This window comes from Podarcis raffonei, chromosome 2 (assembly GCF_027172205.1).
Source record: "Podarcis raffonei isolate rPodRaf1 chromosome 2, rPodRaf1.pri, whole genome shotgun sequence".
NCBI lineage: Eukaryota > Metazoa > Chordata > Lepidosauria > Squamata > Lacertidae > Podarcis > Podarcis raffonei.
Genome location: NC_070603.1, coordinates 16851173 through 16874194, shown reverse-complemented (window position 1 = coordinate 16874194; position 23022 = coordinate 16851173). Strand labels below are relative to the sequence as shown.

General features: G+C 43.8%; 3 protein-coding genes across 3 annotated transcripts; all 3 read left to right on the top strand.

The window, feature by feature from the left end:
• Positions 1 to 2264: 2264 nt before the first annotated feature.
• LOC128407128 (putative methyltransferase-like protein 7A) lies at positions 2265 to 6831 on the top strand. The gene is made up of 2 exons (XM_053375125.1): positions 2265 to 2969; positions 6566 to 6831. Exons 1-2 carry the CDS (start codon positions 2466 to 2468, stop codon positions 6800 to 6802), a joined length of 741 nt encoding a protein of 246 aa, XP_053231100.1. The 5' UTR covers positions 2265 to 2465; the 3' UTR covers positions 6803 to 6831.
• Positions 6832 to 11592: 4761 nt separating this feature from the next.
• On the top strand, positions 11593 to 16331 carry LOC128407126 (putative methyltransferase-like protein 7A). The gene is made up of 2 exons (XM_053375123.1): positions 11593 to 12176; positions 15040 to 16331. Exons 1-2 carry the CDS (start codon positions 11673 to 11675, stop codon positions 15274 to 15276), a joined length of 741 nt encoding a protein of 246 aa, XP_053231098.1. The 5' UTR covers positions 11593 to 11672; the 3' UTR covers positions 15277 to 16331.
• Positions 16332 to 16831: 500 nt separating this feature from the next.
• LOC128407127 (putative methyltransferase-like protein 7A) lies at positions 16832 to 22994 on the top strand. The gene is made up of 3 exons (XM_053375124.1): positions 16832 to 16929; positions 19577 to 20392; positions 21440 to 22994. Exons 2-3 carry the CDS (start codon positions 19892 to 19894, stop codon positions 21674 to 21676), a joined length of 738 nt encoding a protein of 245 aa, XP_053231099.1. The 5' UTR covers positions 16832 to 16929; positions 19577 to 19891; the 3' UTR covers positions 21677 to 22994.
• The last annotated feature ends 28 nt before the right edge of the window (positions 22995 to 23022 follow it).

Genomic DNA, 23022 nt, shown 5'->3' with positions numbered 1-23022 from the left:
ATGCGAGCTGCTGGCCTTGCGGATCTCCTGGGCGGAGCGTTCGGCAGCTTCTGAGGCCACGGCTTCCTCAATGGCTTTCTGCAGCGTGAGGTCTGGCTTGGCGAGGAGACGCTGTTGCAGACGGATGTCCCAGACCCCGCAGATGATTCGATCCATCAGGGCATCGTCTAAGTCTCGGAACTCGCAGTGCATTGCAGCCTGTTGGAGGGCAGTAGTGTAGTTGTTAATTGACTCCCCCTCTGACTGGTTCCGGTGGTAGAATGCATGGCAGGCAGCAATCTTGGATGGCTTTGGCGCGTAGTGGTTGCAGAGCTTCTCTTGAATCGTGTCCCACGGTGCTGCCTGGACTGCTTCAGGTGCAAGCAATGCTCGGGCCGTCTCAAACACCTCAGGCCCACAGAGGCTGAGGAATAGGCCCCACTTCCGCTCCTTTGATACTTCTGTCAGCTCGTTGGCTTGGAGGTAGCAGTTGAACCGAGTGAGGTAGGAGTCCCATGATTCAGAGGCTGGCGCAAACGGCGGTAGAGGCACAAGTGAAGCCATGATTCCGATGCCGGCGTGGAGGGCGATGGATGGAACACCGTGCTCTAGCCAGAACAGTCAGCTCTGAATTGGTTCTGTTCAGTGATTTCGCTCAGTGATTCAGCTCAATGATTTAGCTCAGTTCAGAGGGTGGCCACATCTGGCTGTGCTCTGATGTCCATCAGTCCCATCCTCTTCGCCAGTGTTAAGTTGTGGGTGAACATATCAGACGACACAGTGATTCTTCAAATAGCTCTTGTTTATTCAGAGGCCAGAACAGAACTGAGCTGAAGGGCTCAGTCAGCCTGCTTCCAGTACGTTACTGTAGCAACTTTCTAAAACTATCCAGTCACTGAACGTCACTTTCGATCCTTCATTTGCATAACTATCTACAGTATCCCCCTGCTGGCCCAGGGTGAGAACTGCAGTACATAACAGAAAGGTTGGGCGGTGAAAACAGTAGGGTTTTTATCCTAGGCTAAGAAATCAGGCCTCAACGCTTTAAGCTGCGGAAAATCTTTTTTTGAAAAAAACCCTAAGCCGCTGGGTCAGAATTTCACTAAAAATCTGACGTTATGCAATTCACTCAAAAATGGTGCCAAACTGTTGCAAATGCTCCCCTGAAAGGTTTGGCGGTGAAAACAGAAGGGTTTTTATACTAGGCTCAGAAATAAGGCCTTGATGCTTTAAGCTGTGGAAAATTCTTTTTTGAAAAAATCCCTAACCCGCGGGGTCAGAATTTTAGTGAAATTCTGACGTTCTGCAATTCACTCAAATTCACCCGAATGTATTGAAATTTAGTGATATTAGTGAAATTCTGACCCCGCAGCTTAGGGATTTTTTAAAAAAAAAGCATTTTCCAGGGACAGTCCTTCATTTACAGAAGCTGTGCTGCTCAAGTCTGCAGCTCCTTGAGAGAAAAGAACAAACCCACAAGGGAAGCAAACATATCACTGAAGACCACCGTAGTTTCAACTCAGAGGGAGCCAATCCTTCCACCCCAACATTTTTCAGCGCAGTTTTGGTGTGAAAGAGTTCTGCCATGGGAAAAAGGTTTCCCCTTATATTTAGGGAAAGCTTGTAACAAATTTAAACCAACATTCGCTTTGGGTTACTACAGGACCGCTAGGGTCGGATTTAGCTTTGATGAGGCCCTAAGCTGCTGAAGGTAATGGGGCCCTTTATATGTCCTGCTGTCCTTTGTCAACAACAAACTGTCGCTGTTTTTGTGTGTTGAATATTTGCTTTATGGTAATTTATGGACCTAATAAGTATCCAAAGCCATTTGCGCATAACGAAATAGGAGCCTACACAAAACAAAACAGTGTTGGTGTATGTATGTTTTGTTTTGCTTGTTTTTTATCTTGTATTTTAGAAATGTACAAGTTTTGTTTCCTTCAAATTGGGGGGGGGGCTCCAAGACAGTGGGGCCCTAAGCTATAACTTGTTTAGCTTATACGTAAATCCGGCACTTAGGACCGCGGAGTACAATGCTGCAATAAAGTTTTAGAATACCCCCTAAATGAGATTATTTCCCTCTTAAAGACAGCAAATACAGTTTTTAAGTTCCTTCTGACAGGGAACTTAAATACAGCAAATACAGTTTTTAAGTTCCCTCTGACAGGGGCAAGATTACGAGTGCGTGCACACACAAGGTTATTGGTGAGTGTGTGTGAGAGAGTGTGTTTAGTTTATGAAGAGTGTGTTTAGTTTAGTTTCCTCTCCACCCTTTGAGATCTCGCAGCCAGTGTGGTCACTGCCAAGGGCTCTGGCAGCTGTACCTTTAACATATATCAAGCTATTCCTGGAACTTGGTTGCTTCATTTTAACTGGCTAGTTATTTAGGACTGGAAGCTGCAGATAAAAACAAGCCCCACCCTTGAGACTCTGCGACTGACTTTCTCTTCTCCTCTGACTTTGCTGTTTTCTGCCCTCCAGCTAACATGGAAGCAACATGCCTAGTTGTCCTGCTCAGGTTATGCGTCCAGATATTAGCCTTTCCTGCTTACTTGCTGTGGTATCTGGGTATCTGGGAACCCCTTTGCAAGAAGTTATTCCCCTACTTCATGGCTGTGGTGACCATCTGTTATAATAAGCACATGTCTGACAAGAAAAAGGAAATGTTCAGCAACCTGAAGGACTTTGCCAGTCCCACCGGGGCCCTCACACTGTTGGAGATTGGTGCGGGAACTGGCTCCAACTTTCAGTTCTACCCTGCGGGATGCAAAATCATATGCACTGATCCGAACCCCAACTTCCAGAAGTTTCTTGACAAGAGCCTGGCTGAAAATCCACACGTGCAGGTGGAACGCTGTTTGGTGGCTCCGGCTGAGGACCTGCACCAGGTACCAGATGCATCGGTGGATGTGGTGGTTTCAACGCTGGTGCTATGCTCTGTGAAGAGCCCAGAGCAAGTTATGAAAGAAGTCCTACGGGTGCTGAGACCGGTAAGTAGCTCACGCCGTGGGAAGAACAAGGACAATTCAGTAACTGCAGGGGCATGCTGTATTCTCGGGTGTTAGTCAATTCTATATCCGTTGGGCAATCACAAATGCAGGTAGATGGATTCGGATCCCTTGTTGTTTCTGCATAAACCAATTTGCTTCTGAGCTATTTACATTCTCACAAGTTGCAAACGTTGGAATCACTTGCTTGCTTTTCTCTCTTAACTACAGTTAGGAAGAAACAATCCCACACTCTGTGTTATTGAGGGCACCTTAGACAGATCTAGACATGCCTTTTATTATTTTGTCCGTTGTTGTTGCGCACTTGTGAAAGACCAAAGCAAACTTTTAAACGTGCTTGTCTCCAACTTTGAAACTGGTAGATGGTTGGGCAGGAAGGCCCAGTATACCTGAAGCAGCATCTCCATCCCACTCATTCAGCCCAGACAATGAGGTCCAGTGCCGAGGGCCTTCTGGCGGTTCCCTCACTGCGAGAAGTGAGATTACAGGGTACCAGGCAGAGGGCCTTCTCGGTAGTGGCACCCACCCTGTGGAACGCCCTGCCATCAGATGTCAAGGAAACAAACAACTATATGACTTTTAGAAGACATCTGAAGGCTGTTTAGAGAAGTTTTTAATGTTTGATGTTTTATTTTGTTTTTAATACCCTGTTGGGTGGATAAATTTATTATTATTATTATTATTCTCCTGAATGTTTTTGACAGCAGCAGATAGCCATAGTTTTAAAGGAGAACGCTATAAGCATAACAAAACTGTAACATCTTAACTACTTTTAAACGAGGAGATCTAAAGAGCAATCGGATTGTGCAAGAATGTGCATAAGAACATGCTTAACTTCAAGTCCCCTTTCGCAACAGCCTAGATTCAAGCTACAGAAGGGCATTTGCGACCAAGGCTATTTTAAAAGAAGTTGGAGAGGTTTTACTGCGCAGACTGTTCCAACACATAAATAAATAGTCAATTAATTTTCCGTTAGTATTTGATGTTACCCTTAAGACTTCTCTTTAACTATCGTTTCTCAGATATGGATGGATAGACAGAAAGAGGAAAGCCACGGCTGAACTTCTTTTTTAAAACTGACCTCATTGTAAAACATTGTAAAATATGTGAAAGCCCAGAGAATTGTACAGTGCTCCCCAGACACTCAGACACTCCTATTTTCCAGGGACAGTCCTTCATTTACAGAAGCTGTGCTGGTTTTTTATTTGATCCAGGAATGTCCTTAGGATATCCCTATTTTCATTGGAGAAATGTTGGAGTGTATGGAGATCTGCAGTCCCTGAATCAAAGGGATAAGTAACTATATAAGTTTTAGAAGACGTCTGAAGGCAGCCCTGTATAGGGAAGTTTTTAAATGCTTCATCTACTGGCAGAGGGTCATGTCTGCCTTATCCTAAACCTCCCGCAGCAGCACAGATTAGGAAACAGAGTTACACAGAAAGTTGTGAGTGTTGAAATTGCTACATCCCTATGGCCTTTACAACAAACTCTGAACAAATCCTTCATGGAATATTCCAATTCACTCTTTGATGCAAGTTCTGATGATGATGTAAGAGTTCATGAGGTTGGGGGTGTCAGGATTTTCACTTTGAGTCAGCAAACCACAACTGATCTGAAAGGAAAGGAATTTGAATTCTGATATATGATAATAACTGTCAATTGGCTTCGGTGACAAACAGCATTTAAACAAATCCCAATTGCTTCTTGCAAACATGTGAAAATCTTTTTGTCTTCCCACCCCTTTTAGGTTTTTTTTTTGTGTGTGTGGGAGCTGTAGTTTCTGTTGCTGAAAAAAAATGTAAATTTTGGTTTTCAAAATGTTCCAGCTTGCAAAGCAGAATTTTATCAAGCGATGGAAATGATATATTTGTGGGAAACTGATTTTTAAGAAGGAATGAAAGTGCTTTCAGATTATATATATATATAATTTCCATATACTGTACAGTGGTACCTCTGGTTACGAACTTAATTCATTCCGGAGGTCCGTTCTTAACCTGAAACCGTTCTTAACCTGAGGTACCACTTTAGCTAATGGAGCCTCCTGCTGCCGCCGCGCCGTGCCGCCGCGTGCTTTCTGTTCTCATCCTGGGGCAAAGCTCTTAACCCGAGGTACTACTTCCAGGTTAGTGGAATCTGTAACCTGAAGTGTTTGTAACCCGAGGTGTTTGTAACCCAAGGTACCACTGTATATATATTCCACCATGAGTCATTCTGATTCCTCAAGAGCAATATATTTTAAACTAGGAGTGGTAAATTGATCCAGCCCAAACAGCTGTTATTTTTCTCCCTGCAACACCGCCAATTTGGACAGCTGCAAATTGGATGTAAATTGCCCTCTCCTCGGTCATCAGATAATTCATTTGATGAGCCAGGAAAAGGGATAGCTCCCCTTTTCAACTCTTACATCTGTATGGATCCATACTGAGTTTTGGACCATCTCAGCATTGGCATGCAGCTCTCAAAGGGTTTGCTAAGCATGACTGCAACCTTGGGCCCAAAAGGTTCGTTAGTTATCCCAGTTCACAATCCTAAAAGCACCCAACATAAATAAACTTCGGAATTTTGAACAGTTTACATACCGGTTCACAGTGTACCGGTACTTGAATTTACAGTTTTCACAATCAGTTATTTGAGAAACGAGACCTTAAACTCAACCTGTTAATCATTAACATGTCCAAGGACTGAACTGGGGTCAAGTTTGACAATGATACCCAAATTTTCACGTTGGCAAAAAGTGGTTGTGAAAAGCTCCAAAAGGATTTCTCCAAACCATAGAACCAACTTCTAGGGGCCAAGGTCCCATTGACCCCACGAATAAAATATTTGAGGGGGCCGGGAACCCCTAAAGGTGATGGGCAATACGATTAAAATGGAGTGTGTCTGTGTACTACTTCTTGAGGTTGATTATATGGGGAGGGGCATACCTGGCCTTCCCCAATATTTTATTCAAGTTGGCACTCCTTCTCCAAACTGAGCGAATGGGCATTAAAATGGCCAATGAAGTTCAAAGTAATCAAGTGTAGAGTGATTTGGGGGTGATAAATAAAAATAAAATGACATATAACCTCAGGAATCTGAATTGGTGGTAAGTGACCAGGGATGAGACTTTGCAGCCATAGCAGATAGCTTGGTGAAGATGTTGACCCAGCTTGTAGCAGCTGTGAGAAAAGGCCAATATGGAGATGTGTAATGTTATGCTCGGAATGGAGAAAGCGGACAGAGAAATCATAGAATTGTAGAATTAGAAGGGAGCCTGGAGATCATCTAGTCCAACCCCCTACAAGGCAGGAATATGCAGCTGTCCTGTACAGGGATAGAACCTGCAACCTTCGTGTTCTCAGCATCACGCTCTAACCAGCTGAGCAGTCTGTGTCCCTCTTATAAGACTAGAACCCCAAAGCCATCCAATGCAGCTGAATGTGGGAAGATTCAGGACAGAATTCAGGGGAACAGTGGCTGTTGCCATGAAAAATTAACAGCACTCTGATACCATTAGCGCTGGTTATGCAAAGGAATATCTGAGGAACTCCAAAGGAGAATAGAAAGTAACTTATATGCATCCATTTCTGTTTCTCCAGGGTGGCGCTTTCTACTTCCTAGAACACGTTGCAGGTGCTCCTTCCAGCTGGACTCTTTTCTGGCAGCAGATCTATGATCCAACTTGGATATGTCTGTTTGACGGGTGCCACTTGGCCAGAGAAACCTGGAACGACCTGGAAAAAGCTGGCTTCTCAGAGCTGAAGCTACGGCACATACATGCTCCTTTAAAATGGCACCCTACTAGGCCGCATATCATAGGTTATGCTGTAAAGTAGCTTGGAAATAAATTTCTGAACAAGATCTCCATGCAGGTGTCTCTGGGTTGGGGTGTAGAACCTAATCATAAGAATTATAGCACAGCCCATCTCTATGTCACCTATGGCCTGTGAACCTCTTGTGCAATCTGTAATTGGATGCACACACATGTATGTTATTACCAATCCATTTTTTATTTCCACTTGACAGACTGTCCAGCTACCTTCACTTTAAACAATCCAGCTGCTCCCATGCAGATGTGAATGTTGCCATAACACATAGCTTGGGCTTGCCTCATTCACTTACACGTGAGCATGCATGAACTACCATTACTATTCTCCCTGTAAGCATCTGATCCCCATGGAGGTTGGGATATCAGAAGAAGAAGAGTTTGGACTTGATATCCCGCCTTTCACTCCCCTTAAGGAGTCTCCAAGTGGCTAACAATCTCCTTTCCCTTCCTCCCCCACAACAAACACTCTGTGAAGTGAGTGAGGCTGAGAGAGTTCAGAGAAGTGTGACTAGCCCAATGTCACCCAGCAGCTGCATGTGGAAGAGCGGGGAAGCAAACCCAGTTCACCAGATTACGAGTCCACTGCTCTTAACCACTACACCACACCATTGTCCATTAACTTAAACAGAATTTCTTTTTAATTTGGAAGATGACTGAGAGGTTCCTATCGCAGGTGCTGCCAGTGTGGTGCTTGCAGGCACACGCGTGCTAACAGAGGCCTTTCCTGAAACCCACGGAGTCCCTTCCCTGCACTTAAAGCAACGTTTTATTGCAGCCGGTATTACAGGTTGTGGAGTGTGCCCACAACAGCTTATCTGGTTTGCTAATTGCCCTCAGGCACTTTTTGTAGTCCTTGTTTATTGCTATTTACACAACGGGCAAGAGCCAGCCTAATTTCAATCATCATCACTGCTGCCAGTTGCCTTTACGACTCTTCTCTTACGTTCCCGCAGTCTTCTGATATCCGTGTGCACAGAGATTCCGGTCTTTGCTCCACCTCTGAGCCAGAGCTTAACCCTGCAACACCTGTGAATCTGTCTGCTCCCTTTCCTGCGTCTCCCCTTCTTGCGTTTCTTCCCTGCCCTCTCTCTCCTCCCCCACCGTGGGCTGGGAATCCCTGTTCACTTCAGTCTCTCCTCCTTCTGAAGCCCTCTTCCCTCTCATCTTCCTGTCTCTCATACAGTTCAGGCTCACTGATATAACTAATGTCAGGGAGTTCTGACATAAGTACCTATATGATGCAAACTACTAATAATCATAAATAGCAGATTGTAGCCCCATATATATAGAAATGAGCAAACCAGTGATATTTTAGGGGGCAGGCTAGCAGGTGGGGCCCATTACTTACATCACAGGAGCCTACACAACATAAAACAACATGTTGCTGTATGTAGGTTTTATTTTAATTTTTTATCTTACATTTTGGAAATGTACATCCAAGTTTTTTCCTTTAATTTTTTGGGGGCCCCAACAGAGTGGGGCCTTAAACTATAGCTTGCTTAGCTTATACAGTACGTAAATCCAGCACTGATCCTGCTACAGGGCCCAGTTGTTCTGAAAGGATCGCTGTATGCCTATATTCTAATCTCAACAGAAGGGTTTTTATATTAACCGCGTGGTCAGAATTTCACTAAAATCCTGACGTTATGCAATTCACTCATAAATGGTGCCAAACGGTTGCAAATGCCACTCTGAAAGGTTTAGTGGTGAAAACCAAAGGGTTTTTATCCTAGGCTAAGAAATCAGGCCTTGACACCGTAAGCTGCGGAAAATCTTTTTTTGAAAAAAATAACAAAAAATCTGACGTTATGCAGTTTAGGTTAATTTATAATTAACCTAAAGTAGGTCATAAAAACCTTCAAGTGTCCATGTCTCTTCTGCCACCGAGAGAACAAAAGAACAGCCAGAGCGGCAGCTGCCAAAGATGTTATTCTTATTTCAGACAATTCCAATAATTAAGGGGACAGCGATATTTAAAGAGTGGCAAAGAGCAATTTCAAGATATATCTAGCAGGGTAAGAAGCCAAGAATTATGTATAAGTTATTAACGGATGCGAAAGAAAGAGGAGGCTTCGCCCTGCCAGACTTGAAATTATATTATGAAGCTTCATGTCTCTGCTAGCTGAAAGAATGGATAAAGTTAAAAAATACTGAGTTATTGGATTTAGAAGGTTTTGATAACAGATTTGGCTGGCACGCATATCAATGGTGTGAGAAAAGAAAGATTCAGAAAGGCTTCGAAAACCACATCTTTAGAAGATCTCTCATAGAAATATGGGAGAGATATAGAAGTTTATTAAAATCAAGAACTCCCCACTGGCTATCTCCGTTAGAAGTTATGAGTCTTAAGAAAGTTAATATGAGGGGGAACTGGATTACATATAAAGAATTGATTATAAAGGAAGGAGGAAAATGGAAAATTAAACCCTATGAAGAAGTGAAAGAGTATGTGTATGATTGGTTGCATTATTATCAGGTTAACGAAATGTTTAAAAGGACTTAAAAGAAAGAGGTTATGAGGAAAAAGAATCTAGATTTCAAATAGAAATAATAAACAATGAAAATAAAATTTTGTCCAAAATGTATAAAATCTTGCTAGAATGGTATACAAAAGATGAGGAAGTTAAATCGGTTATGATACACTGGGCCAGAGATTTGGGTTATAATATACAGTTTAACGATTGGATAAAACTGTGGAATGAAAATATAAAATTTACGGCATGTACTGCGTTAAAGGAAAATGTTATGAAAATGATTTATAGATGGTACATCACACCTGTGAAACCGGCAAAAATGTATAAAACATGTAATAAGTGTTGGAAATGTAAAGAAAAAGAAGGAACGTTTTACCATATGTGGTGGGACTGTAAGAAGGTGAAGGGCTTCTGGGAAATGATATATAATGAGATGAAAAAGATGTTGAAATACACGTTTGTTAAGAATCCAGAGGCTTTTCTTCTAGGAATAGTAGGAAATGAAATAAATAGAATGGATTGTAAACTTTTCCAATATGCAGTAACAGCAGCGAGAATATTATTGGCCCAAAAATGGAAACAGGAACAACTGCCGGCGCTCGAAAAATGGAGAATGAAACTGATGGACTATGCTGAACTAGACAAACTAACAGGAAAGATCAGATATATACGAGATCAAAAGTTCATTGAAGACTGGGGAAAATTTTCAGACTATCTGAAATGTGTATGTGATGAGCAAATAACGCTAGTGGGATTTCAAGAAGTTCTGTAAATGATAGAGGACTATTGTATTGATGAAACTAAGGGTGTGAAGGTTTATAAAATGCAATATAAAATTAGGAAATGCGTATTTAAAAATTTGAATAATGGATGATTGTCAGAGAGGTTGAAGGAAGTCAAAAAGAGAAAATATGTGATAAAATTTAGATTGGATATTATAAATGTACGTTGGAATATATATATATGAACAGCCAGAGTGAATAAAAGTAAAGCATTTGCAGGGCAGGACTGCTGCTCAAGTCTGCAGCTGCCTGAGAGAAAAGAACAAACCCACAAGGGAAGCAAACATATCACTGAAGACCACCGTAGTTTCAACTCAGGGGTAGCCAATCCTTCCACCCCAACATTTTTCAGTGCAGTTTTGGTGTGAAAGAGTTCTGCCATGGGAAAAAGGTTTCCCCTTATATTTAGGGAAAGCTTGTAACAAATTTAAACCAACATTCGCTTTGGGTTACTACAGGACCGCTAGGGTCGGATTTAGCTTTGATGAGGCCCTAAGCTGCTGAAGGTAATGGGGCCCTTTATGTATGTCCAGCTGTCCTTTGTCAACAACAAATTGTCACTGGGTTTTTTGTGTTGAATATATGCTTTATGGTAATTTATGGACCTAATAAGTATCTAAAGCCATTTGCGCATAACGAAATAGGAGCCTACACAAAACAAAACAGTGTTGGTGTATGTATGTTTTCTTTTATTTGTTTTTTATCTTGTATTTTGGAAATGTACAAGTTTTGTTTCCTTCAAATTGGGGGGGGGGCTCCAAGACAGTGGGGCGCTAAGCTATACAGTGGTGCCTCGCAAGACGAAATTAATCCGTTCCGCGAGTCTCTTCGTCTTGCGGTTTTTTTGTCTTGCGAAGCACGGCTATTAGCGGCTTAGCGGCTATTAGCGGCTTAGCGGCTATTAGCGGCTTAGCGGCTTTAAGAAAAAGGAAACAAACTCGCAAGAAGTCGCAAGACGTTTCGTCTTGCGAAGCAAGCGCATAGGGAAATTCGTCTTGTGGAACGACTCAAAAAACGGAAAACCCTTTTGTCTAGCGAGTTTCTCGTCTTGCGAGGCATTCGTCTTGCGGGGCACCACTGTAACTTGTTTAGCTTATATGTAAATCTGGCATTTAGGACCGCAGAGTACTTCTGCAATAAAGTGTTAGAATACCCCCTAAATGAGATTATTTCCCTCTTAAAGACAGCAAATACAGTTTTAAAGTTCCTTCTGACAGGGAACTTAAATACAGCAAATACAGTTTTTAAATTCCCTCTGACAGGGGCAAGATTACGAGTGCGTGCACACACAAGGTTATTGGTGAGTGTGTGTGTGTGAGTGAGTGAGTGTGTTTAGTTTATGAAGAATATTCCTCTCCACCCTTTGAGATCTCGCAGCCAGTGTGGTCACTGCCAAGGGCTCTGGCAGAGCGTGTTCTCCCTAACAGAGAGAACGTGTTGCGGTTGAGGGATACAAGCCACCCTGTTGTTGCTGGGCAGATTTGGATAACTCAAGCCATAATTAGTTAAATTGGGTTACTGGGTGTCCTCTTGGCTGGGCGTCCTCTTGGCTCACCCTCGAGACTCTGCGACTGACTATCTCTTCTCCTCTGGCTTTGCTGTTTTCTGCCCTCTTGCTAACATGGAAGCAACACGCCTAGTTGTCTTGCTCAGGTTATGCGTCCAGATATTAGCCTTCCCTGCTTACTTGCTACGGTATCTGGGTATCTGGGAACCCCTTTGCAAGAAGTTATTCCCCTACGTCATGACTGTGGCGAGCATCTGTTATAATAAGCAGATGTCCGACAAGAAAAGGGAAATGTTCAGCAACCTGAAGGACTTTGCCAGTCCTACGGGGGCCCTCTCACTGCTGGAGATTGGCACAGGAAGTGGCACCAACTTTCAGTTCTACCCCGCGGGATGCAAAATCATATGCACTGATCCAAACCCCAACTTCCAGAAGTTTCTCAACAAGAGCCTGGCTGCAAATCCACACGTGCAGGTGGAACGCTGTTTGGTGGCTCCGGCTGAGGACCTGCAAGAGGTACCAGCTGCATCGGTGGATGTGGTGGTTTCAACGGTGGTGCTATGCTCTGTGAAGAGCCCCGAGCAAGTTATGAAAGAAGTTCTGCGGGTGCTGAGACCGGTAAGTAGCTCACGCCATGGGAAGAACAAGGACAATTCAGTAACTGCAGGGGCATGCTGTATTCTCGGGTGTTAGTCAATTCTATATCCCTTGGGGAATCACAAATGCAGGTAGATGGATTCGGATCCCTTGTTGTTTCTGCGTAAACCAGTTTGCTTCTGAGCTATTTACATTCTCATAAGTTGCAAACATTGGGATCACTCCCTTGCTTTTCTCCCTAACTACAGTTAGGAAGAAACAATCCCACACTCTGTGTTATTGAGGGCACCTTAGTCAGATCTAGACATGCCTGTTATTATTTTGTCCGTTGTTGTTGCGCACTTGTGAAATACCAAAGCAAATTTTTAAACATGCTTGTCTCTCATGTTGAAACTGGTAGGTGGTTGGGCAGGAAGGCCCAGTATACCTGAGGCAGCCTCTCCACTCCTGTCGTTCAGCCCGGACACTGAGATCCAGCTCCGAGGGCCTTCTGGCGGTTCCCTCACTGTGAGCAGTGAAGGGAACCCGACAGAGGGCCTTCTCGGTAGTGGTGCCCACCCTGTGGAACGCCTGCCATCAAATGTCAAGGAAGTAAACTTTTAGAAGACATCTGAAGGCAGCCCTGTTTAGGGACGTTTTTAATGTTTGATCTTTTATCGTGTTTTTAATATTCTGTAGGGAGCCAACCAGCGTGGCTGGGGAAACCTGTATGTATGTATGAATGAATGAATGAATGAATGAATGAATGAATGAATTATTATTATTATTCCTCCTCCTCACATTTCAGCCTCTCTGCATTTGTTTTGTGTCTATCCCCACCTGCCTTTTTAAAAAAAATAAAAATAGAATGATTCATGTTCCTAATGGCTTTTTAAACACATTATAGCCTCTCTTTCCTTTTGAAGTATAGTGAGTAGAATGTATCTGTTTCAGACACTGAGATTTCCTTGACATCTTCCATCTCTGCTTACCAATGAAACTGGCAAAGTCGGGGGCAAACTCAAAATCACCGTTGGCTGAGCTGTTAACTGACTCTAGTGACAGATCCCATACCCTCCAACATTTATTTGATGAAAATAGGGACATCCTATTAAACAACAACAGCAGCAATTGTATTATTGGTTGCCCCAACTACTCTGGGCTGCTTTCAACATACATAAAAACATAATAAAACATAAAACATTTTTTTAAATCCCTATACAGGGCTGCCTTCAGTTGTCTTCTAAAGGTTGTATAGTTACTTATCTCCTTGGCTTGGGGGTCACATAACCACATCCTCCAACATTTCTCTGATGAAAATAGGGACTGAGGAAAAGCAGGACATTCCAGGATCAAATCAGAAACCGGGACGTAAATCCAGGACTCTTAGCATAGGGACATGATCCAGCTCAAAGAGTTATTATCTTTCTCCCTGCAACACCACCAATTTGGACAGCTGCCACAAAAAATAAAATAAGGTAGCATTCAGTGCAGAGTAGACCTATTAAAATGAATGAACCTCTCTTAGTCACCGTGATTACCAAAATTTCAATAGGTCTACTTAGTTAAATACCTGCCAGGGTACTAGGGTGGATGAAGTTATTTAAACCTCTCCTTCAAGCCCAGTGGCCTGATGAGGATGTAAATTGCCCTCTCTTCGGTCATCAGTTAATTTATTTGATGAACCAGGAAAAGGGATAGCTCCCCTTTTCAACTCTTACATCTGTATGGCTCCATACTGAGTTTTGGACCTTCTCAGCATTGGCATGCAGCTCTCAAAGGGTTTGCTAAGCATGACTGCAACCTGCGGCCAAAAAGGTTAGTTACCCCGACTCATAATCTTAAAAGCACCCAACATAAATAAACTTTGGAATTTTGAACAGTTTACATACCACTTCACAGTATACTTGAATTTACAGTTTGAATTTACAATACTTGAATTTACAATCAGTTATTTGAGAAACGAGCCCTTAAACTCAACCTGTTAATCATTAACATGTCCAAGGACTGAACTGGGGTCAAGTTTGACAATGATACCAAATTTTTCACGTTGGCAAAAAGTGGTTGTGAAAAGCTCCAAAAGGATTTCTCCAAACCATAGAACCAACTTCTAGGGGCCAAGGTCCCATTGACCCCACGAATAAAATATTTGAGGGGGCCGGGAACCCCCAAAGGTGATGGGCAATACGATTAAAATGGAGTGTGTCTGTGTACTACTTCTTGTGGTTGATTATATGGAGAGGGGCATACCTGGCCTTCCCCAATATTTTTTTCAAGTTGGCACTCCTGCTCCAGACTGAGCGAATGGGCATTAAAATGGCCAATGAAGTTCAAAGTAATCAAGAGTAGAGTGATTTGGGGGTGATAAATAAAAATAAAATCACGTATAACCTCAGGAATCTGAATTGGTGGTAAGTGACCAGGGATGAGACTTTGCAGCCATAGCAGATAGCTTGGTGAAGAGGTTGACCCAGCTTGTAGCAGCTGTGAGAAAAGGCAAATGATGGAGATGTGTAATGTTATGCTCGGAATGGAGAAAGCGGACAGAGAAATCATAGAATTGTAGAATTAGAAGGGAGCCTGGAGATCATCTAGTCCAACCCCCTACAAGGCAGGAATATGCAGCTGTCCCGTACAGGGATAGAACCTGCAACCTTGGCGTTCTCAGCACCATGATCTAACCCACTGAGCTTTCCGTGTTCCTCTCATAAGACCAGAACCCCAAAGCCATCCAATGCAGCTGAATATGGGAAGATTCAGGACAGAATTCAGGGGAACAGTGGCTGTTGCCATGAAAAGTTAACAGCACTCTGATACCATTAGCGCTGGTTATGCAAAGGAATATCTGAGGAAATCCAAAGGAGAATAGAAAGTAACTTATATGCATCCATTTCTTTTTCTCCAGGGTGGCGCTTACTACTTCCTAGAACACGTTGCAGGTGCTCCTTCCAGTTGGACTCTCTTCTGGCAGCAGATCTCTGATCCAACTTGGATGTGTCTGTTTGACGGGTGCCACATGACCAGAGAAACCTGGAACGTCCTGGAAAAAGCTGGCTTCTCAGAGCTGAAGCTACGGCACATACATGCTCCTTTAATATGGCCCCCTATTAGGCCGCATATCATAGGTTATGCTGTAAAGTAGCTTGGAAATAAATTACTGAACAAGATCTCCATGCAGGTGTCTCTGGGTTGGGGTGTAGAACCTAATCATAAGAATTATAGGACAACCCATCACTATGTCACCTATGGCCTGTGAACCTCTTGTGCAATCTGTAATTGGATGCACACACATGTATGTTATCGCCCATCCATTTCTTATTTCCACTTGACAGACTGTCCAGCTACCTTCACTTTCCACAATCCAGCTGCTCCCATGCAGATGTGAACGTTGTCATAACACATAGCTTGGGCTTGCCTCATTCACTTACACGTGAGCATGCATGAACTACCATAACTATTCTCCCTGGAAGCAGCTGGTCCCCAAGGAGGTTGGGATATCAGAAGAAGAAGAGTTTGGACTTGATATCCCGCCTTTCACTCCCCTTAAGGAGTCTCCAAGTGGCTAACAATCTCCTTTCCCTTCCTCCCCCACAACAAACACTCTGTAAGGTGAGTGAGGCTGAGAGACTTCAGAGAAGTGTGACTAGCCTAAGGTCACCCAGCAGCTGCATGTGGAAGAGCGGGGAAGCAAACCCAGTTCACCAGATTACGAGTCCACCGCTCTTAACCACTACACCACACCATTGTCCATTAACTTAAACAGAATTTATTTTTAATTTGGAAGTTGATTGAGAGGTTGCTATCGCAGGTGCTGCCAGTGTGGTGCTTGCAGGCACACGCGTGCTAACAGAGGCCTTTCCTGAAACCCACGGAGTCCCTTCCCTGCACTTAAAGCAACATTTTACTGAAGGTTAACAACAGGAAGATTTAAAGGAACTATTAGGAACTCAAGGCAGCAGAGATATGAGATGATCAGAGCCCCGCCCCCCCGAACTTGAAGCATGGGAAGTCCCAATAAAAATTTAAAATTTGGCAGAATATTTGGACTATATGATATTTAATTGTATAATTTGGAATATTTAATGTGATTTGATTGGATTGTTAAAATGGAAAATTTAATAAATTATTTTTTAAAAAAGAGCAACATTTTACTGCAGCCGGTATAACAGGTTGTGGAGTATGCCCACAACAGCTTATCAGGTTTGCTAATGTGCCCTCAGGCTCAGTGGCAGAGCGTGGCATGCCAGCGCCTGTGGCTGCGTGGAGGGGCTGGGTGGGATGAAGGGAAGCAGGTGAGGTATATATGCCTCATGGCATCCGTGTCACCCAGGAGATCGCAGCTGCAGAGATAAGAAGAATCGTTCCGTTGTCTGAAGAGGTCACTTCCTGGTTCACATGGAGAAGTCGTCTTCAACAGAGTCCACTGATGAAAGCACACAGCTGTATTGAAGCAGCACTGGGTGTTAAAATTTTGCACCCAGGGAAACCACCCCGATCCACGCCACGCCACAGCTCAGCCTCAGAAAGTTTGGTGACCCCTGTCCTGCAGCGCTTTGGTTTATTTTTCTATTCTGCTTCCTCTACCTGCTTCCCCTTGCCTTTTATTTCTAATAAAGCTTCACAGTTTGACCGCTTAAGTGTGTGCAGTAACCAACCTCAGGGTTCTGGAATCCCCATGTGCATGGAATTCATGCTAATTTGAATGTTGAGGATCAGCGTCGTAAGAAACCAGCACATTCTTCTTTGATCTTGGAAAGACGGGGAGCGTGGGCTGCTTTTACACTGTGAGCAACGTGTAAGCGAACAGTCTGGGAAATGGGGGATGCATTGTTCCCAATGTTCCAGGGCTTTAAGATGTGGGTGGGTGGGTGGAGCTGCTTTGATCTTGGAGTGGGGTAAGGCAGCTGGAAGTTAGCCCTTTCCCCATTACATTGTGTGCAGGTGAGGAGTGCAGGGTGCAGTTGCTAGGAGTCTTTTTTTTTCCAAATAAAAAAATGAATTGCTTTGGTGCAGCCCCAGTCCCCCCCACTTCCACCTCTTGGGTTCTGGGACTGTGGGTGATGCCTAAAAATGAGGCTGGTGGTAAAAGGTAGAAAGGTAAAGGACCCCCAGACGGTTAAGTCCAGTCAAAGGCGACTATGGGGTCGTGGCGCTCATCTCGCTTTCAGGCTGAGGATGCCGGCGTTTGTCCACAGACAGCTTTCCGGGTCATGTGGCCAGCACAGCTAAACTGCTTCTGGTGCAACGGACACCGTGACGGAAACCAGAGCGCACGGAAACGCCATTTACCTTCCCGCCGCAGCAGTACCTATTTATCTACTTGTGTTGGTGTGCTTTCGAACTGCTAAGTTGGCAGGAGCTGGGACACGGCAATGGGAGCTCACCACCATTGAGTGGATTGAAGCTGCTGACCTTCCGATCGGCAAGCTAAGAGGCTCGGTGATTTAGGCCACAGCGCCACCTGCTCCCCTTATTGGGTGGCGGTGGCAGCAACTGGTGGAGACTTAAGACTCAACTGTCAGCACTGCAGGGCTGTTGTGCAGCAGCCGGGAAAGGAAGGGGGCGTGAGATGCTCTCCCTTCTCCACACAGCCTTCTCTAACTGAACAAACTGGCAGATTTGCTGTTAAGGTTCCATTCCTCTTAAGAGTACAGTAACATATCTGCAGAACAGGAGGGTTGAGGAGCCATGGAAATGAGGGTGGTGCAAGGGGAGTTTGAAAAATTAGAGGAGGAAAGAGGGGTGAAAGTGAAAAGGAGGGAACAGGAGGCATGGGACTGGGGAAGAAGGTTCAGGCAGTTACTATGAGCGTGGTCTGAGCATAAGTGGGGTTGCAGAAAAGGAGGCAGAAAAGAAGCTATGGACAGGAGGGTGAAGATGAAAACAGGGGCAAAATGGGGCTGCAGTACAGGAGGGATTATGTCTCTATAGAACAGACAATCCAGCAATTAAAGTGCTTTTTGAAGGGGGGGGTGTCGGGCAGTGAGTTGGCGAACAGTGGGGTTAAACTGAACTTTCCTTGAAAGGTCCTTTCATCCTGATGCTACATTTGCCAAACTAGCTGGCTAATGGCAGCCCTTAGCCCCAAATGACCCGCCGTCCTTTGCACAAAAGAACTCTCCGTAAAGAACTTGTAACAGCCGTCCTTTGCACAAAAGAACTCTCCGTAAAACATGAGCAGAGAAGGTAGGTCTTTAGATCCCTGCCTGAGGCGCAAAAGGTTGCAGTGACATCAAGGGAAAGCTATGGGGAGAGATTGCAAGGCTGCTTTGAGCTGAACAACTTGGATGAGTTAGAGCAGGAACAAATTGTTCCAGAGCCTCCCAAGTGTCCCTATTTTCCAGGGACATGTCCGGATTTACAGAAGCCATCCCGGTTTCTGATATGATTCCACTTTTCCTTAGCATGTCCCTATTTCCATCGGAGAAATATTGCAGGGTATGGAGTTACGGGACCCTTGAGCCAAGGAGATAAGTAAATATACAACCTTTAGAAAGCATCTGAAGGCAGCCCTATATAGGGAAGTTTTTAAAATGTTTAATTAGGTTTTTATATATGTTAGAAGTCGTCCAGAGAAAAATTATTATTATTATTATTATTATTATTATTATTATTATTATTATTATTACTATTATTAAATAGGATGTCTGTATATGTCTGTATTTTCATCAGATAAATGTTTGAGGGTACGTTGTTCTAAACACTTAAGTTTTGGCTACATGTTAATCAGTTATAGAGTTTGGATTTGATATCCCGCCTTTCACCCCTTTTAAGGAGTCTCAAAGCGGCTAACAATCTCCTTTCCGTTCCTCCCCCACAACAAACACTCTGTGAGGTGAGTGAGGCTGAGAGACTTCAGAGAAGTGTGACTGGCCCAAGGTCACCCAGCAGCTGCATATGGAGGAGCGGAGACGCGAACCCGGTTCCCCAGATTACGAGACTACCGCTCTTAACCACTACACCACACTGGCTCTCTTATGTGATTATATCCTCCACAGATTTTTTTCTTAACCCCTCCCCCCCAAAAAATAAACCCTTGAGTTAAGCTGCCTCTGAATGGAAAATGCAGGTAATAATCATAATACTAATACTAATACTAATAATAATAATAATTTTATTATTATTTATACCCTGCCCATCTGGCTGGGTTTCCCCGGCCACTCTGGGAGGCTACCAACGGAATATTAAAAGCATGATAAAACATCAAACATTAAAAACTTCCCTAAACAGGTGTGCCTTCATATCTCTCTGCCCCCAGCTCCAGGCCCTTCCCAAGTTATTCCCCCTCACACAAATATGTACACACTCATGTGTACATGTGTGACAGGCAAGAGAAATCTGAGTAAGCTGTGGGTTAAGCAAAAAACAAACTGCTTTTGCGCTTCAGAACACCAGAGGAGAAAGAGTTACACAGTCACCCTCCTTCCCTTCCCTTCTGGCAGGTTGCCAAAGACTGCTTTTGGCAGTCAAAACAAAAGGCTCAGGCTGAATGAGGAAGTCAGTGGGTAACGTGATCCTTAGGAAGTTCCTGAACCTAGCAAGAAGTTTGCAGCTTCCTCTCTCCTCGTCCACAACCCTGTTTTGAGATCTGCACTGGAACTAAGCAATGATAGAGGAAAGAGAGCCATCCGCGTCCTAACTTTTCCAAGACAGGCTATATCGACGTTTGCACAGAACTCAAAGCTATTTCCCCTGCTTCTGGATTTCCGAGGGGAAAAAGAGGGCGAAAGATCCGAGACTGGGCTGGAGGAGTTGAAATGGCAACAGCCCTGGTCTTCTGCCTCCGTCTCTGTCTCCAGCTGCTAGCCCTTCCCATATACGTGCTGTCGTACTTGGGCGTATGGCAGCCCTACTGCAAGAAGATCTTCCCGGCCTTCATGGAGAAGTTTGCACCCAGTTACAACAAGAAGATGTCAAGGCAGAAACAGGAGCTGTTCCGCAACTTGTTGGAGTTTGCAGGCCCCTCAGGGCAGCTGCGGCTGCTGGAGATAGGAACCGGCACGGGCTCCAACTTCCAGTTCTTCCCGGCCAACTGCAGGGTCACCTGTACAGACCCCAACCCCCACTTTCAACGGAGTCTAGCCAAAAGCATGGCCCAGAACCAGCACCTTCAGTTTGACAGCTTCTTGGTGACCCCGGCGGAGAATCTGCAGGAGGTGGCCGATTCTTCCGTCGATGTCGTTGTTTCCACTTTGGTTCTCTGCTCCGTGCGGGACATGCAAAGTGTTCTGAGCGAAGTCTGCAGGGTCCTCAAGCCGGTGAGTATTTGAGGGGGAGAGGGCAGCAAAAGAGACATGGTGGGTTAGAGATGCAATTTCAGAGGGGTATAGTAGGCAGCAGGCCGATGCAAAGGAAGGGAGCAGCGGGGTTCACTTGCTCCAGACCTCGAAGATGGCATGGGGGCCCTCGCCAGGGTCTCCCAAACATACGCTGTCATGCCAATAACAAGACTCCCACCCCAGACCTCAGACAAGCTCTGAACAGGCCTGGTAAGAAGCTGTGTGTTACAGTGCAATTGTAAGCATGCTTATCGGGAGGTAAGCTCCATTGAACTAAATGGGACTTTGCTTCTGAATAAACATGCCTAGGATTGCAGACCTTCCAAGTGTCCCTATTTTCCAGGAACAGTCCCAGAGTTACAGAAGCCGTCCCGGTTTCTGATTCGATCCCGGAATGTCCCACTTTTCCTTAAGCGGTCCCTGTTTTCATCTGAGAAATGTTGGTGGGTATGGATTTATGCGATCCCTGAGCCAAGGAGATAAGTAACTATACAAATTTTAGAAGACATCTGTCTTACCAGACTGACAGTGTGCATGTTCCTTTTGACAAATGCCTAAAGCTTCACTGAAGCCTGTGTCTATTTGGCATTCCTTTTGGGACCCCTGACCACGGACCCCAACCTTGTACTAAATTTCCCTGTCAGACAGAAGGGAGATTGCTAGTGGCAGGTAATCAGCCCTTGGGCTTACATGTTTGTGAATGCCCCAAGTCTAATATTCATTCAGAAGATGTATATTTTGCCTTTTGACTGAATGATCTTCAATGCAGCTTGCAACAGATTGTAATAACATACATATGTAGGATCTCTTAGACCTTCGAGCTACTGGAATATTGACATTTTCGCAAGTTATTTATGCAAGGAAGAAGCAAAGCACAAGTAGGTCAGTTAGATTTTGGGGGAAATAAATACCTGGTGAAATTGATTTTAAGGCACTGAAAGTGGTCTTATATCATGCACAAAACATCCTACACTCTTGATTTCCCTGGAATACTTATTGTTCAAATGGTCTCCTCCTTTCCTTTAGGGTGGAGCATTTTATTTCTTGGAACACGTGGCTGCAGACCATTCAAGCTGGTGCTACTTTTGGCAGCAAGTTCTCTTCCCAACATGGAAACTTCTCTTTGACGGATGCTGCTTAACAAGAGAGATCTGGAGTGATCTTGACAAAGCAAATTTCTCAGATGTAAAGCTGCAACATATATACGTCCCCTTACACTGGACACCAATTCAGCCACATATCATTGGTTATGCTGTAAAGTAATTCTCAATTCACCAGTGCAATCCAATCAGATGAATGTTGACTGAAAAATATGTTCCACTGAGTTCAGCTCCTGAGTCAGACTGCAATACAGTAGTATGCTCAGTTACTTGGGAGAAAGCTCCACTGAACTCAGGGAATTTTTATTTCTTAGTAAACATGCTAAGGCTTCTCCTTTTATATACACATTTCAAAGGAAGTTTCTTTCTCTGAAAGGAATTCAGTTCTACTTTCTAAAGTGCAGAGCAGACTGGGGGAATCTTAGAATATAGTCAACGACAGCTTGTTTAAATCAATTAACTGCAAATTAAAGCACTACTAAGACACAATTTTAAAGTTCTCTGCATGCTCTTTTCTCCTAAAAAATATGTGTAAACACATAGCATTGCTAACTGGCCAGAAAAAGAAATCAGCCTGGCCAGCTTGTGCTGATTTGATCTGCAGAAATCAGCTGGTGAAGCTTTTACTGACAGGCACCTAAATATTATCTGAGTGGGGTGTAGAGATTGGGGAATTCTCACCACTTGCTTCAAACAATTCCAGGACTGTGAGGGGCAGAGCCATGGCAGATGAACTGGTGGCGAAGGGACCCTCGCTCAGTGACAGAGTACAAGGTGCAATCCTTGGGCTTCCTGTTAGGACCCAATTGCAGATGGCATGGGAAAAATATTGTCCAAGACCTCTGGCAGCATAGTGAGCATGGGCAGAGTTGGACAAAAAGTCTGACCCTATATATGGTTACCTATATTAAGAAGTGAAGGTGTGTTTGTAATGTAGCTGTTACAAATTTTTGTTGATAAAACTGCTGGTAAAGGGGTTGGTACAGGAACCAGTTCAAAAGTTGCCTACTTCAGCAATAGTTAATTGATGTCAGTATTTATCATTTTTGCTGTATGGTTGTTTTATTGCTGCAACCCACTTTGATGTATTTTTTATGACATAGAAGTACATATTTTATAGATAAAACTCTATCCCAAAGGTATTTTAACATGCCTTTAGGACTACTATATTCTACATGTTAAATATGCATTTATACCGGGGTTCTAGAAGTGGTAGATATTGACCCCCTACAGTTTAGGGGGTGAATAAAGAGCCAGGGGTTGAAAAGGGTCTAGAAGTAGGAAATCTTAATGAGGAATAGTGCAAAAGAATAATCATCATGAGCCTCAGAAATAAACAGTATGGGCATGTACCTTCCTTGCCAATGTGGAACCTTATATTTAACAAGATTTCACAATCCAACAGTATGCCAGATTTATTTTTACATTTTTGCAATTCCTGGTAATGGTGGATGATTAATAAATGTTCATGATATTCTGGTATTTCTTGACTATATTTCATATACCTAC

What these genes read in the sequence shown, in the direction of transcription:
- LOC128407128 (XM_053375125.1), top strand. Translation starts at nt 2,466, where the DNA reads ATGGAAGCAACATGCCTAGTTGTCCTGCTCAGGTTATGCGTCCAGATA. An exon ending in TCCTACGGGTGCTGAGACCG is followed by an intron (nt 2,970 to 6,565) that starts GTAAGTAGCTCA and finishes CTGTTTCTCCAG; the next exon opens with GGTGGCGCTTTCTACTTCCT.
- LOC128407126 (XM_053375123.1), top strand. Translation starts at nt 11,673, where the DNA reads ATGGAAGCAACACGCCTAGTTGTCTTGCTCAGGTTATGCGTCCAGATA. An exon ending in TTCTGCGGGTGCTGAGACCG is followed by an intron (nt 12,177 to 15,039) that starts GTAAGTAGCTCA and finishes CTTTTTCTCCAG; the next exon opens with GGTGGCGCTTACTACTTCCT.
- LOC128407127 (XM_053375124.1), top strand. Translation starts at nt 19,892, where the DNA reads ATGGCAACAGCCCTGGTCTTCTGCCTCCGTCTCTGTCTCCAGCTGCTA. An exon ending in TCTGCAGGGTCCTCAAGCCG is followed by an intron (nt 20,393 to 21,439) that starts GTGAGTATTTGA and finishes CCTTTCCTTTAG; the next exon opens with GGTGGAGCATTTTATTTCTT.